Consider the following 13,584-nt stretch of genomic DNA (forward strand, 5'->3'; position numbering starts at 1 on the left):
TTAAAACCTAACCTAACCTCTCACTGTCAAACCTTGCATAAAACTGAAAAAGTTCAAAATTGGATTCACCAACTTTGGATATTCGCGGTAACAGATATGCATAACGTCAATTTCCCGACATAGACAGCTTTCTTTGTGAAAAATTTTATATTCATGATTTTAAGTAATTTCTTTATAAGGTCATCTACCCGCAAGATATATTATGGCATTCATGGCCTTTCTTGGTTACAGCAATATATTTTTGGTGAGGAATAGCATCAATCTTGCCATTGTGGCAATGGTAAATTACACTGCTGTAAACAACAATGTGCAAATCATAGACAACACGACAAAACCTGGATTGATACAATGCGAAGTTTACTCTGAAAATTTTACTGGTAAGTCTTATCAATAACAATTTCTCCACAATTGCTAAAATACTGCAAGGAAGACAAAGAAAACTTTCCGATTCAAATTTTCTGTTCTATATATTTCGCTAAAATTTCAAATATTCGTCAAAATTGAGGCGCAAATGAGAATTTTTTTTTGTAAATATTTTTCAAGAGCTCTCTTAAATATAAAGAGGGCTCCCACCCCCTTAACCCCAGTTTTCAACTTCAAGTTTAAAATTAATAAATTAATGTTTACATCCTTCCAGAAAATATTCATCCCCGACAAGTAGCCTACTTTTTGTACTATCTCTCATATAGGGGAGGGGAAGAGAGATTTAAAACACCAATCAAGTTTGAGTCATAATTTTCACAATTTTTGTTCAAAAAATTCAAATTCAATTTGAAAAGTGGAATTGATGACTTGAAACCTTTTTTGAGCGTCCACATAAATATATTATTTTATTAAATCTTGGATTTAAGCCTTATAGGGGCTATACAACCATCAAAAGATCAAATACAAGTTTGAATATTTGTTATTTTTTAGTAATAGAATAATTTTAAAGATAGCTTTGCACAATAAGGACGTTCTTTACCCAAAGGAACAATTATAGCATTGAAGAAATAAATAGGCCACACTATATTGATACAAACCACAAATGATCTAAGAGGAACATTTATTATTTGACTGTATGACGGTTTTTAAACTTTTAATTAGCCCAAAGTAGAAAAATAACACTTATAAAAATTGATTTAAAATGTTGCTACTCAGGACCGGCATCTACAGTCTCAAATATCTGTCTTTTGATATTTCCCATTTTTTTTTTAGAATTTTTACAAACTAGACGTTCACTGAAATTGAAACTAAGCATTCAAAAACACAACACTCTTTTAGAAGCAACGAAATCTTATGACAATGTTGCACAAAACAAACAAATTTTAACCCACCCAAAATCGTAATATCTTATTTTGTTTTCAGGTAAAAATGAAGATGGTCCTTTTGTATGGAGTCAGCCAATTCAAGCATTGATCAGCACCAGCTTTCTATGGGGTTATATTACAACCAATATTCCAGGTGGTAGATTAGCAGAAGTGGTTGGTACAAAGTATCTTCTTACCGGTTCGGTGCTCTTAACATCAGTTTTGACCGTTCTTGTGCCTCCTGCGGCCTATCTTGGATGGCAATATCTTGTGTTTATCCGAGTTTTGATGGGGATTGCCCTGGTAAGAGTGAAATTCTTAGGAAGTATTTTCTAACCCTAGCAGAAAAAAACAAAGGGGAGGGGGTCTGATATCCCTTGCCAAAATCTTAAATTTTATTTACTTTTCGGTAACTTCTTTTTCAAATTACAAAATGTAATTATTTTTCATTGCTGATCTTTCATTTTTTCAATTTTTCAATTTTTTCATCTTCCAACTCAACACGTATTGAATTCCAATGGTAAATCTAGACAAACAATTTAAATAATCAAACTCATTCTTCTTATCAATATATAGTCAAAAGTGTAATGTTGAATACCGGTTGTATGTTGTTTAAAATCCCGTAGCAGTGGACACAGGGAGATTTTTAAGGAGAGAGTTTTGGCTCAAGCTCCATCATATGCAATGTTAAGATTGAAGAAAATTTTTGGCTATTCAGATAGTAACTGCAGACATCCCATTTCATTTAACTTTCTATTATAAATTTTCACATCTTGTCAATCAATTATTAGTAATAAAACATGTGAAGTACAAAAAATTACCTATATTTTTATATGTTTATTGTCATTCTCATCATGATCAGTGTTGGTATTTCAAAAAGTTCGTGGTAACGAACTGTAAGGAGCGACCCGGCTCAATAGTAAACGAAACTCTAGAAAATGGGATTTTGATGCTAAGAGATACATTAAAAGAATTGGATTTTTATGCTGATTTTAAATATATAAGTTTCATCAAATTTAGTCTTACTCATCAAAAGTTAAGAGCTTGAGAAAATTTCCCTTATTTCGGAAAATAGGGGGAAACACCTCCTAAAAGTCATAGAATCCTAAAAAAAATCACATCATCGCGTTCAGCGTATTAGAGAACCCTGTTGTAGAAGTTTCAAGCTCCTATTTTCAAATGGAAGTAAGAAGAGGCATAAAAACTTCAAACGAACAGATATTATGCATATGAGGGGTTCATCTCCACTTCAATACCTCGCTCTTTAAGCTAAGGTATTTTTAGTAATTTCAACTATTTATTCTATGGCTTTTGTGACTCTTTAAAAATTGGTACATAATTTAATCTTTAGCGTAAAGAGTGAGGTATTAACGAGGGGACAAACCCCCTCATACATAATAAAAATATATGAATATAAAGTTTGTACGTAAGTCAATTCTTAAGTTACGTATATTTTTTACTAATAAAAACATTGGTTAAAAATTAAAAGTTCTAGTTGCATTTTTAAGTAACTAAAAAATTTGAGGGCAACTAGGCCTCCTCTCCGAACCCTTTTTCTCAAAACCATTTTATCAAAACTAAGAGAAAGTCATTTAGCCAAAAAAAGAATGAATGTGCAAATTTTGTTTTAATTATTTATTTGGGGAGGGCCGAATTCAAACATACATTAATTCAAAAACGTTCAGAAACTAAATATAAAAAAAACTATTTTTTTTAACTGAAAGGAAGGAGCGACATTAAAACTTAAAACTAACGGAACTTAATCCGTTTATAAAAGGGGCTGTTCCGTTTTCAACGCCCTGCTCTTTACGCTAAAGTTTTTACTGTTTAAGTAGAATTGAGAGAAAGAGTCAAACTTTAGCTTAAAGAGAGGGGCATTGAGAAGGGAACAGCCCCTTTCATACACGGAGTAATTTCTGTTCGTTTTAAGTTTTAATGTCGCTCCCTACTTTCAGTTTAAAAAAAACTTGTTTTTTTTTGTTTAATCAGAATTAAGAAATCAGTCTTGATAAATCTGTGCGAATCTTTTGGCACTTTGAAATGCGAGTTAGGGGAATCAAAACATCCTCATTTCCACAACTATAGACCAGGTTATACCCTTCATAATTAAGAATTGAGGATAAAAAAATACTCAGCATGAGCTTAAAAACCAAATAATTGCTTAGACTGGCACACATCTTTGTGTTGTTCTGTCCAATAGTTTCTTGATTTTTCACTAAAAGTACTTATTTGTTTTATTAGGGTCCGTCATTCCCGTCTATGCATCCAATGATTGCAAAATGGATCCCACCTAATGAGCGTAGCACCATTTCAGCCCTGGTTTATGGAGGTAATTATTTCCATATATACTACACTAAAATAACTCTATTTCTAGATTTGTGTAATTAGGGCTTTCTCAGGAGCGCTTTATGACTCTTTTAAGCTTATTGTTTGTTTATTTCGCCAAACGAATGTAAGTATCCCTCGATAGCTTTTTGCCATGGTGCCAGTTGATGAATTTTTGCCACTTTGTGCAAAAATTGCAGTTTTGTGTATTTTATTTACTATTTCTAAATGACACCAAAACTGCCAGAAAAACTTCACAAGTCCAAATGATAAAATTAAAATTTCAAATTATATAATTAAACCACCACAGAAAGACAACTTTTGTTATTTTCTAAGAAAAACACCTGAATTTTACATTTTTGTAGATATTGATATGTAAACTTCGCAATAAGATCCCTTTTCTAAGGCTCTAAACTTTTCATGGGTTGCTTTGAAGTTATTTTTGGAACGTATTTAATTGTCTTTACATATTCAAAATCGTAATGCAAAACCTATTCTTTTGTTTCCTAGGTCTTGTTCTGCCAAAAAGAGTTTCAGCTCTATGTCCTACCAGAGGCTTATGTGCACAGTGCCCTTTAGCAAAAGTGGGTCTTTATTTTTGGCTAAATTAAATGGAAACACAAAAAAGATAAACTTTTCATTCGTGATCTTGTAACGTGTATTAGTTTTTTGCTGGTTAGTGCTAGTTATTGCTGGCTGTTTTATATTCTTTTCTGGGGTAAACTTTGGGTTTCAATTATTTGTTTTCCTTAGGCTTTGATATTATTTTTTTTATATGTGCTGAGCTTGGTACAATGTCACGTCTTCTGCTAACCGTTTTAATTATTGGTAATATAGGATGGGAGGTTTTGCTGTATGTTGAAGGCTGTTTCGGTATCTTTTAGGCCGTATCTGGCTGTTGTTAGTTCATGAAAGTTTATACACTAATTTGATTCTTTCTGCCATCATCTGAATTAGACTCCACTTCTGGACGCTGTGAACAGTAAAGATTAACTAATACAAACAAGAGCTAAGAGCCCATATTGCACTTGTAATGAGGTCGGAAGAGAAAAGAGCTCATATGGCAGGAGCTCTAGCAAAATTGTAAGAATCAATAGTTTAATTTAAAAGTAAAATCAGAGGCTTAATGCCGGTCGAAATTTAAAATAAGAGCGCTGAGACACGAGGTCCTTCTAAATATTAAAATTCATCAAGATCCGATCACCCACTCGTAAGTGAAAAATCCCTCATTTTTTTTAATTTTCCTCTCCCTTCAGCTCCCCCCCCCCAGATGGTCGAATCGGGAAAATGACTTTATCAAGTCAATTTGTGCAGGTTCCTGACACATCTACCAATTTTCAAGAGATTGGATCCAGTCCATTTACGTCAATCACATATATACGACATTTGATTGTTCTAACCACCAAGTCTCATCCCAATATCTCCACTCTAAGCGTTTTACAAGATTTTCGGTTCCCCCTGCAACTCCCCCAATGTCACCAGATCTGGTCGAGATTTAAAATAAGAGCTCTGAGAAATGAGTTCCTTCTAAATATCAAATTTGAATATACCTCACGAACGGCCAACCGTTCTTAAGTTGAAAATACCTAAATTTTTCTAATTTTTTCGAAGTAACATCCCCTCCAATTTCCCTCAGAGAGTAGATGCAGTCTGGTTATGTCAATCACGTATCTAGGACTTGTGTTTATTCTTTCCAACAAGTTTTACCCTGGTTTCTCCACTCTAAGCGTTTTCCGAGATTTCTGGTCCCCCCCCCCGAACTTCCCCCAATGAATCTGGATACGGTCGGGATTCAAAATAAGAGATCTGAGTTACAATGTCCTTCTAAATGGTAAATTTCATTAAGATCCGATCGCTCCTTTGTAAGTTAAAAATACCTCCTTTTTCCAATTTTTTAGAATTAACCATCCCCCCAGCTCCCCCTAAGTAAGTGAATCCGTTCCTATTATGTCAATCGCGTATTTAGGACTTGTGCTTATTTTTACCACCAAGTTTCATCCCGATCCCTCCACTCAAAGCGTTTTGGAATATTTCATTTTTGCCCTCCAACTCCATTCAATGTCACCAGATCTGGTTGGTATTTAAAATAAGAGCTCTGAAACACGTAATCCTTCTATTGATCAAATTTCATTAAGATCTGATCACCCGTTCGTAAGTTAAAATTATCTCATATTTTCTAATTTTTCCGAATTAACCGTCCCCCCACTCCCTCCCCATGGTCAAATCGGTGAAACAACTATCTCTAATTTGATTTGTTCATTAATATACCGGCCAAATTTCATCGTCCTAGCTTATCTGGAAGTGCCTAAACTAGCAAAACTGGGACCAACAGACCGACAGAATTTGCGATCGCTATAAATCACTTGGTAAATAACAACTGTCATAAAAACACTGGACTGTGCATCATAACAACGAAACTAAAATGTTACTTCTTAAAAGAAATATCACTCCATGGCTTTTGTCATCGTGCCACTTGATGGAGTTTTGCCACTTTGTGAAAAAATGTGGTTTTGTGACATAAAATGTCCCCAGTTGAACGTTTTCTTATTATTTTTAATTAGTATTAGAATTTTAAATCAAAATTCAAATTTTTAATAATATACGTGAATTACCACAAAAAGACAACAAAAAACAGACACTTTTGTTATTTTCTTGAAAAAAACTAGGTTCTACATTTTTGTAGATAGGGATGTGTAAACTTCGCCTTAATATCTCTTTCTTAAGGCTCTAAGCTTTTGATTGACTGCTTTGAATTTATTTTTGGAACGTATTTAATTTTGTTGTACATATTCAAAATCATAATACAAAACCAATTCTTTTGTTTCCTTAGCCTTATTCTGCCAAGCAGAGTATTGGTCCTATGTGCTACCACAGGTTTATATGCACAGTACCCCTTACCCCTTAGCAAAAGTGGGTCCTTTACTTTTGGCTAAATATAATGGAAACACAAAAAGATATTTAAAATAAACTTGATTAATACTTTTCATTCACAATATTGTAATTTGCATTAGCACTTTGTTGGGTAGTGCTAGATAATGCTGGTTATTTTTTTTCTGAGGAAAATTTTGGGCTTCGTCAATTACTTTTATACCACAGGTTTTGATATTATTCTTTTTATAGGTGCTGAGCTTGGTACGGTGTCAGGTCTTTTGCTAACTGGTTTAATTATTGAGAATATTGGCTGGGAGGCCGTGTTTTATGTTGAAGGCTGTTTCGGTGTCATTTGGGCCGTATTCTGGCTGTTTTTAGTTCATGACAATCCTGAAGAACATCCAAGAATAAGTGAAAAGGAGAAAACATATATAAAAACAGAAATTGCAAAAGATGCACATGTGTCAAACAAGGTAAGGTGTTTTTTAAATTTTATAAGCTTTTCTCAAAAAAATAAAAGAAAATGAAAAGGAAAATAATGTGAAGAGGAATTACATTTTAATAAATGAAATATATAATTAATCCTCATTTATAAACTCAATTTTGTCTGGACTTTTCGGTTAAAGATTTAAAGTACTCCTAATAGAAATCCCCAATGGAAAAGGGAGAATAAATGAACCAGATATGGGGGTCAAACTTTTATTTTATTGCCGAAAAAATAGTTCATTTTGGACAGTTACACAAAAAGATATTTAGTAGAAAAAACAAAACAACAACATTTAAACCTACTTTCATTTATTTTTTATAGAACTATTTGCAGCATAGTCTGTAATACCCTAAATGGAAATAAAATGTTTTTCTAGGCTTTGCCCATACCATGGAAATCGATCCTGACGTCAATGCCGTTTTATTCAATTTTAATAGCCAATATTGGTCATAACTGGGGATTCCTCATCCTTCTAGTAGATCTGCCAGTATATCTGAAGACTATCTTTGGCTTTGACATAAAAAGTGTAAGTTTTTTCTATTTTCTTTTCTACTGCTCCACATAAAACAAAAATGAGTGACAGCTCATTTTGTTTTTCGTGATCTAATTGCCTTAGTAGAGTTCATGAAGAAAGTACTTGTAATAGACGGGAGGGATTGGATGGATATACTCATTTGGAGTACAACTATTGGTCAAAACTAGATATAAACTTCTAGGTAACATTTCCGCGTATATCTCATGATTTTTTACTTAAAAAGTGATCAAGTTATTATCTTCTCCAAATACTTAACAACAAATCCGGTTTTGACCTGATGGGTCTATATGTTTGATTCCCAATGTGGGGTTTAATCTCCACATGTAAAATAGGAGGAAACATCCCCTAAAAGTCATACAATCTTAACGAAATCACATCATTAGATTCTCTGTATCAGGAAACCTTATTGAAGAAGTTTCAAGCTCCTATCTACAATTTTTTTTTGCCAAAAGACAGATCACGGATGCGTGTTTATTTGTTTTTTTGTTTTGTTTTGTTTTTTTCCCAGGGTTGATCGTATCGACTGAGTGGTCCTAAAATGTTGTGAAAGGGCTCATTCTAACGAAAATGAAATGTTCTAGTTCCCTTTTTAAGTGACCAAAAACATTGGAGGGCACCTAGGCCCCCTCTCACGCTCATTTTTTCCCAAAAGTCACCGGATCAAAATTCTGAGATAGCCATTTAATTCACCATAGTCAAAAGACCTAATAACTATGTCTTTAGGGACGACTTACTCCCCCGCAGTCCCCATGGGAGGGGCTGCAAGTTACAAACTTTGACCTGTGTTTATATATATTAATGGTTACTGGAAAGTGTACAGACGTTTTCAGGGGGATTTTTTTTGGTTTAGGGGGAAGGTTACTTGGGAGAATATTTCCGTGGAGAAACTATTCATGGGGGAAGAGAATTTCAATGAAGGGGCCGCGGGATTTTCTAGCATTATTTGAAATGTTTTTTCTACTGAAAGTAAGGAGCAGCTTTAAAACTTAAAACGAACAAAAATTATTACCCATATGAGGGGTTTACCTCCTCGTTATACCTCAATCTTTACGCTACAGTATTTTTAGTAATTTCAACTATTTATTCTACGGCTTATGGGATTCAGAGTGTGATTTTAGTTCTAAAGCTTAAAGCTCAAAGTCACTAAAGCTTAAATGGGACATTTAAGCTTTAGTGTAAAGAGCGAGGTTTCAACGAGGGTTGAACCCCCTCATATACGCAATGAAAACATACGAATATAGAAGTTCGTTACGTAAGTTAATTCGTAAGTTACGTATAGTTTTTACCAATGAAAACGTTTGTAAAAAACTTAAAGTTCTACTTGCCTTTTCAAGTAATCAAAAAATTGGAGAGGAACTTGGCCTCCTCCTTCACTCCTTTTTTCTCAAAGTCTTCCGATAATTGCAATTAATTAATATGCAAATTTTATTTTAATTTCTTATGTGCGGAGAGCCAAGATCAGAACATATTAATTCAAAAACGTCCAAAATTAAATTGAAAAAAACAAGTTTTATTAAATGAAAGGAAGGAGCAACATTAAAACTTAAGACGAACAGAAATTACTCCGTATATGAAAGGGTTTTTTCCTCCTCAACGCCCCGCTCTTTACGCTATAGTTTCTTACGGCTTTAAAAAGTCCAGTTAAGAGAAAGTCAAACTATAGCGGAAAGAGCAGGGCGTTGACGAGGAAAGTTTTAATGTTGCTCCTTACTTTCGTTTAAAAAAAACTTTTTTTTTATTTAATCAAACAGTTCGTGGTAACGAACTGTAGTAAAGAACAATCCGGCTCAATAGTAAACGAAACTTTAAAAAATCGGATTTGATACTAATAGATACGTCAAAGAATTGGATTAGATAACTTCGAAGACCACTTTTGGTCCTTTATCCTGGACCTTGGACCTGGACGGAATTAGATTTTTATCCTGATTTAAAACCTGATTTAAAAAGTTTCGTTAAATTTAGTCTTACTTATCAAAAGTTACGAGCCTGAGGAAATTGGCCTTATTTTGGAAAATAGGGAGAAACACCCCCTAAAAGTAGTAGAATCTCAACGAAAATCCCACCATTGCTTTCAGCGTATCAGAGACCTTTAATGCAGAATTTTCAAGCTCCTATTTACAAAAATGTGGAATTTCGTATTTTTGGCCAGAAGACCAATCACGGGTGCGTGTTTATTTGTTTTTTGTTTTTTTTTTTCCCCGAGGGTGATCGTATCGAATGAGTGGTCCTAGCATGTTGCGAGAGGGCTCATTTTAACGGAAATTAAAAGTTTTAGTGCACTTTTAAGTGACCAAAAATATTGGAGGAAACCTAGACCCCCTCCCATACTCATTTTTTCTCAAAGTCAACGGTTCAAAATTCTGAGATAGTCGCATTGTTCAACATAGTCGAAAAAATTTATAACTATGTCGTTGGGGACGACTTACTCCCTCAGAGTCCCTGGGGGAGGGGTTACAAGTTACAAACTTTCACCAGTATTTATATATAGTAATGGTTATTGGCAAGTGTACAGACGTTTTCAGGGGAATTTTTTCTTGGATAGGGAAAGGGTTGAGGGGAGGGGGTTACATGGGAGGATCTTTCCATGGAGGAATTTGACATGGGAGGAGAGAATTTCCATAAAGGGGGTATAGGACTTACTAATATTATTTAAAACAAAAATCAATGAAAAGATAAATATAGAATTTTTTTTAACTGAAAGTAAGGAGCAGGATTAAAAAACAAACGAACGGAAACTATGACGCATATGAGGGGTTCATCTCCTCCAAAATACCCGCTATTTACGCTACGTATTTTTAGTAATTTCAACTATTTCTCCTACGGCCTTTGTGATTCAGGGGTCATACTTAATTAATTGGGACAAACTTTAAGCTTTAGTGTAAAAAGCATGGTATTAAAGAGGGGGCAAACCCCCTCGTATTCGTAATAAAATATACGAATATAGAAGTTCGATACGAAAATTAATTCGTATGTTAGGCTACGTGTATTTTTTTACTTATAAAAACATTTGTAAGAAATTAAAAGTTTTAGTTGCCTTATTAAGTAACAAAAAAATTGAAGGGCAACTAAGCCTCCTTCCCACTCTTTTTTCTCAAAATCGTCCGATCAAAACTAAGAAAAAACCGCTTCGCCAAAATTAAATACAATATGCAAATTTTGGTCTTAGTATTCATGTGCGGAGAGCCAAAATCCAAACATGCGTTAATTCAAAAACGTTCAGAAACTAAATAAAAAATTTTTTTTAACTGAAAGTAAGGAGCGACATTAAAACTTAAAACGAACAGAAATTACTCCGTATATGAAAGGGGCTCTTCCCTCCTCAAAGCACCGCTCTTTGCGCTAAAGTTTGACTCTTACTCTCAAATATACTTTTTAAAACAGTGAAAAACTTTAGCGCAAAGAGTGGGACGTTGAGGAGGGAACAGTCCCTTTCATATACGGAGTAATTTCTGTTCGTTTTAAGTTTTAATGTTGCTCGTTACTTTCAGTTAAAAAATTAGTTTTTTTTATTTAATTAAACAAGAAATTATACACATAAATCTTATACAAAGGAGACAGGAAGGCAACTCGTTATGTCTCCTTTAATAATAGAGAGAGAAAAAAGAAGGAATTACACCTCAGTAACTTTCGCGGAGTACATAAAGAGAGAGAGAGAGAGAGAGAGAGAGAGAGAGAGAGAGAGAGAGAGAGAGAAAAGAAGCGAAACAAAAATCGACTCATGGAGACACGGATGGGACTTGTAAACTAATATATAAATAAATCACTTTATATTCAGTCCCCACTATTATAGGCAGGAAGAACTATTCCATTCAATTTCGTTTTATATGAATAGAGTGATGGTGGCTCAGTGACTAAATCAAACAGTTTATATTTATTGGCAATCTCAGAAAGTTGATATCTTAAACATTGTCTTGATCTCTCATTTTTAATAAAAGTAAAAATAAACTTATTCCTTGCTCTTGATAAATGGCTATGCTTATTTTCAACCAAGAGTTTCATGCTATTAAAAAAATTATCTCTACACTGGATTAATAAGAACCCTTTGTCTATATTAAGGTGAAAAATTTGCTGTAAATGAAGATCATGAAGAAATACAAAAGATGCTTTGGTTTCAGATAATTCTTTTGCCTTCCTAGGGTGCGTTAAAAAATGATCCAGGATTCTCATTGACTTCTTTTGGACAATTTGGAGTGGACCATACCTCCCCTCCTTCCCTCCTAATCTCTTTGCGACTAACACCAAAAATCGATAATTTTCAGAATGTCGAAATGTATTATTTTCATCAAGAAATTTTTCACAGATTCCTAACACATCTGTTGAAGATACTATGGAAAAATCATACAAAAAATTGCTATAGTCTCTTCTGAAAATTACCATGCTGCCATTTCACGATGTAAAAAACAATCTAGATGGATCGACACTTTGAAGAAATTGGTGTTTACTTCTTTCAGCCCATAGTATCTTTTCAAAAAATCGTCTACTGAATGTAATTACAGACCCTTGAAGGTTGAGAGTCTTGAGCACAAGTAGGGTGAGTTTCAAACACCATTTTTACAAAATGCCGATCTTTTATAAAGCTTGATTTTGCTGTAAATTGAATATGAGGCTCATAATCACTTCATATTTCTAGCTAAGACATTACAACAATGCACAGGAAAATCACAATATCCCCATTCCAAGGGCCCAAATATACATAGATTTAATTATGGTTCGCTCGATAAGATTGTTCATTTTCTGAAACACAAAATCGCGACCTAATGTAAGAGCAGACCTGCCTGGGGCCTAATGTTCTTGCTCTTAAAAAGAATTCAATTAAAACCTTGTTTAGCAGAAAACTCTGTTTATATTTGGAAAAAAAGAACCTAAAACAACGATAAAGCCCCTGCCTTTTAGTTTGTTCTTTGCTTACATAATTTCATTTTTTAGAATGCTGTCATCCTGGCTCTACCATATTTTTTATCATGGATTTCAACTTTGATATTATGCCCATTCGCCGATTTATGCAAAAAAAGGAAATGGCTGTCCACCGTTGCCGTACGAAAGATATGGACTCTTATTGGTAATTGGGTTGATATTACTTACTTTAAGTGTCAATTTTATTTATTTGTTATCAAACGCTGGTTGAATATTGATTTTCGTTTCAGGACTTGTCTTTGCAGGTTTTTGGGTGCAATTACTTGGTTTTGTATATTGGCTTGTTTCAAATCATAAAATTGAAAGAAGGATCCACAAGGGAAGGAAATTTCTCATCTCAGCAACTGGTCTGTCCAATTTTCCTTCTGCAGCCTAAAATAAATCTTGGCTTGTTTTGGGTATCCTTCCTACGAATAATTTCACCATAGCCTCCTCCCTCAAAGGTTAGCCTCGATGCAAGAGACTAGTAAAGTGTTCCCTCTATCCCCACGTAAAAATGTAGAAAATTAGTTATCTAGATTTACTGTTAGTTTTAGTACTAAAACTTACCTTAGAATGGGGAAGATAGCTTTATTTTTTTTTCTTTTCTCAAAGACGTTTCACTTTTCGTAGGTTTTACTACCGGTTGTATTTTTGAATACAAATGTTTTAGTCTTATGGTAGGGAAAATAGTTATCGCTCGGTTTGCTTTTTTAGTGGGGGGGTCTCTAGTAGTTTTATATGACCCCCGCCATATTGAGATCAGAAATGTATTTATAAATTTGAAGAATTAAGAAACTGAATCCGTAACTTAATACAGTGAGGTTTTATTTTTTTAGGTGAAAAAAAACAAAAAAACTTAAAACCTGTTTTGTTTTTAGGCCATTTAGAACCAGCTCTATGCCTCTTTGTAATGGCAGGTGCTGGATGTAACATTCAATTAATTATTGCAATGTTGATGTTATCACAAGTTATTGAAGCTGGAAATTACGGTGGATGGCTCATTAACCATATTGATATAGCACCCAGTTTCTCAGGTATTTTGGTCTCCCATCATTTTTTTTCTTATAAAACTGCGCTCATTGTTTCTTAATCAGAATTTTACAAGCAGGCTACTTTCAAACCTGAAGTTTTATTTCCTTAAAGCTCCATGGATATGTTAAATTTTTAGCCCTTTGACCTTT

At 34.0% G+C, this 13,584-nt stretch overlaps 1 protein-coding gene across 5 annotated transcripts in view; it reads left to right on the plus strand.

Annotated features, from left to right (window-relative positions):
- Nucleotides 1–187: 187 nt before the first annotated feature.
- The window catches only part of LOC136038215 (putative inorganic phosphate cotransporter), a 50,243-nt gene continuing 36,846 nt past the window's right edge, over nt 188–13,584 (plus strand). For all 5 annotated transcript variants that reach the window (XR_010620154.1, XM_065721299.1, XM_065721300.1 and 2 more), the window contains exons 1-7: nt 188–377; nt 1,348–1,592; nt 3,531–3,618; nt 6,735–6,958; nt 7,349–7,498; nt 12,434–12,566; nt 13,282–13,437. Coding sequence is in view for 4 of the 5 variants with exons in the window: in XM_065721299.1 (XP_065577371.1) it covers nt 203–377; nt 1,348–1,592; nt 3,531–3,618; nt 6,735–6,958; nt 7,349–7,498; nt 12,434–12,566; nt 13,282–13,437 (1,171 nt within the window). In the remaining variant the exon portion in view is untranslated. The remainder of the gene's footprint in view (nt 378–1,347; nt 1,593–3,530; nt 3,619–6,734; nt 6,959–7,348; nt 7,499–12,433; nt 12,567–13,281; nt 13,438–13,584) is intronic.

This window comes from Artemia franciscana, chromosome 17 (assembly GCF_032884065.1).
Source record: "Artemia franciscana chromosome 17, ASM3288406v1, whole genome shotgun sequence".
Taxonomy (NCBI): Eukaryota; Metazoa; Arthropoda; class Branchiopoda; order Anostraca; family Artemiidae; genus Artemia; species Artemia franciscana.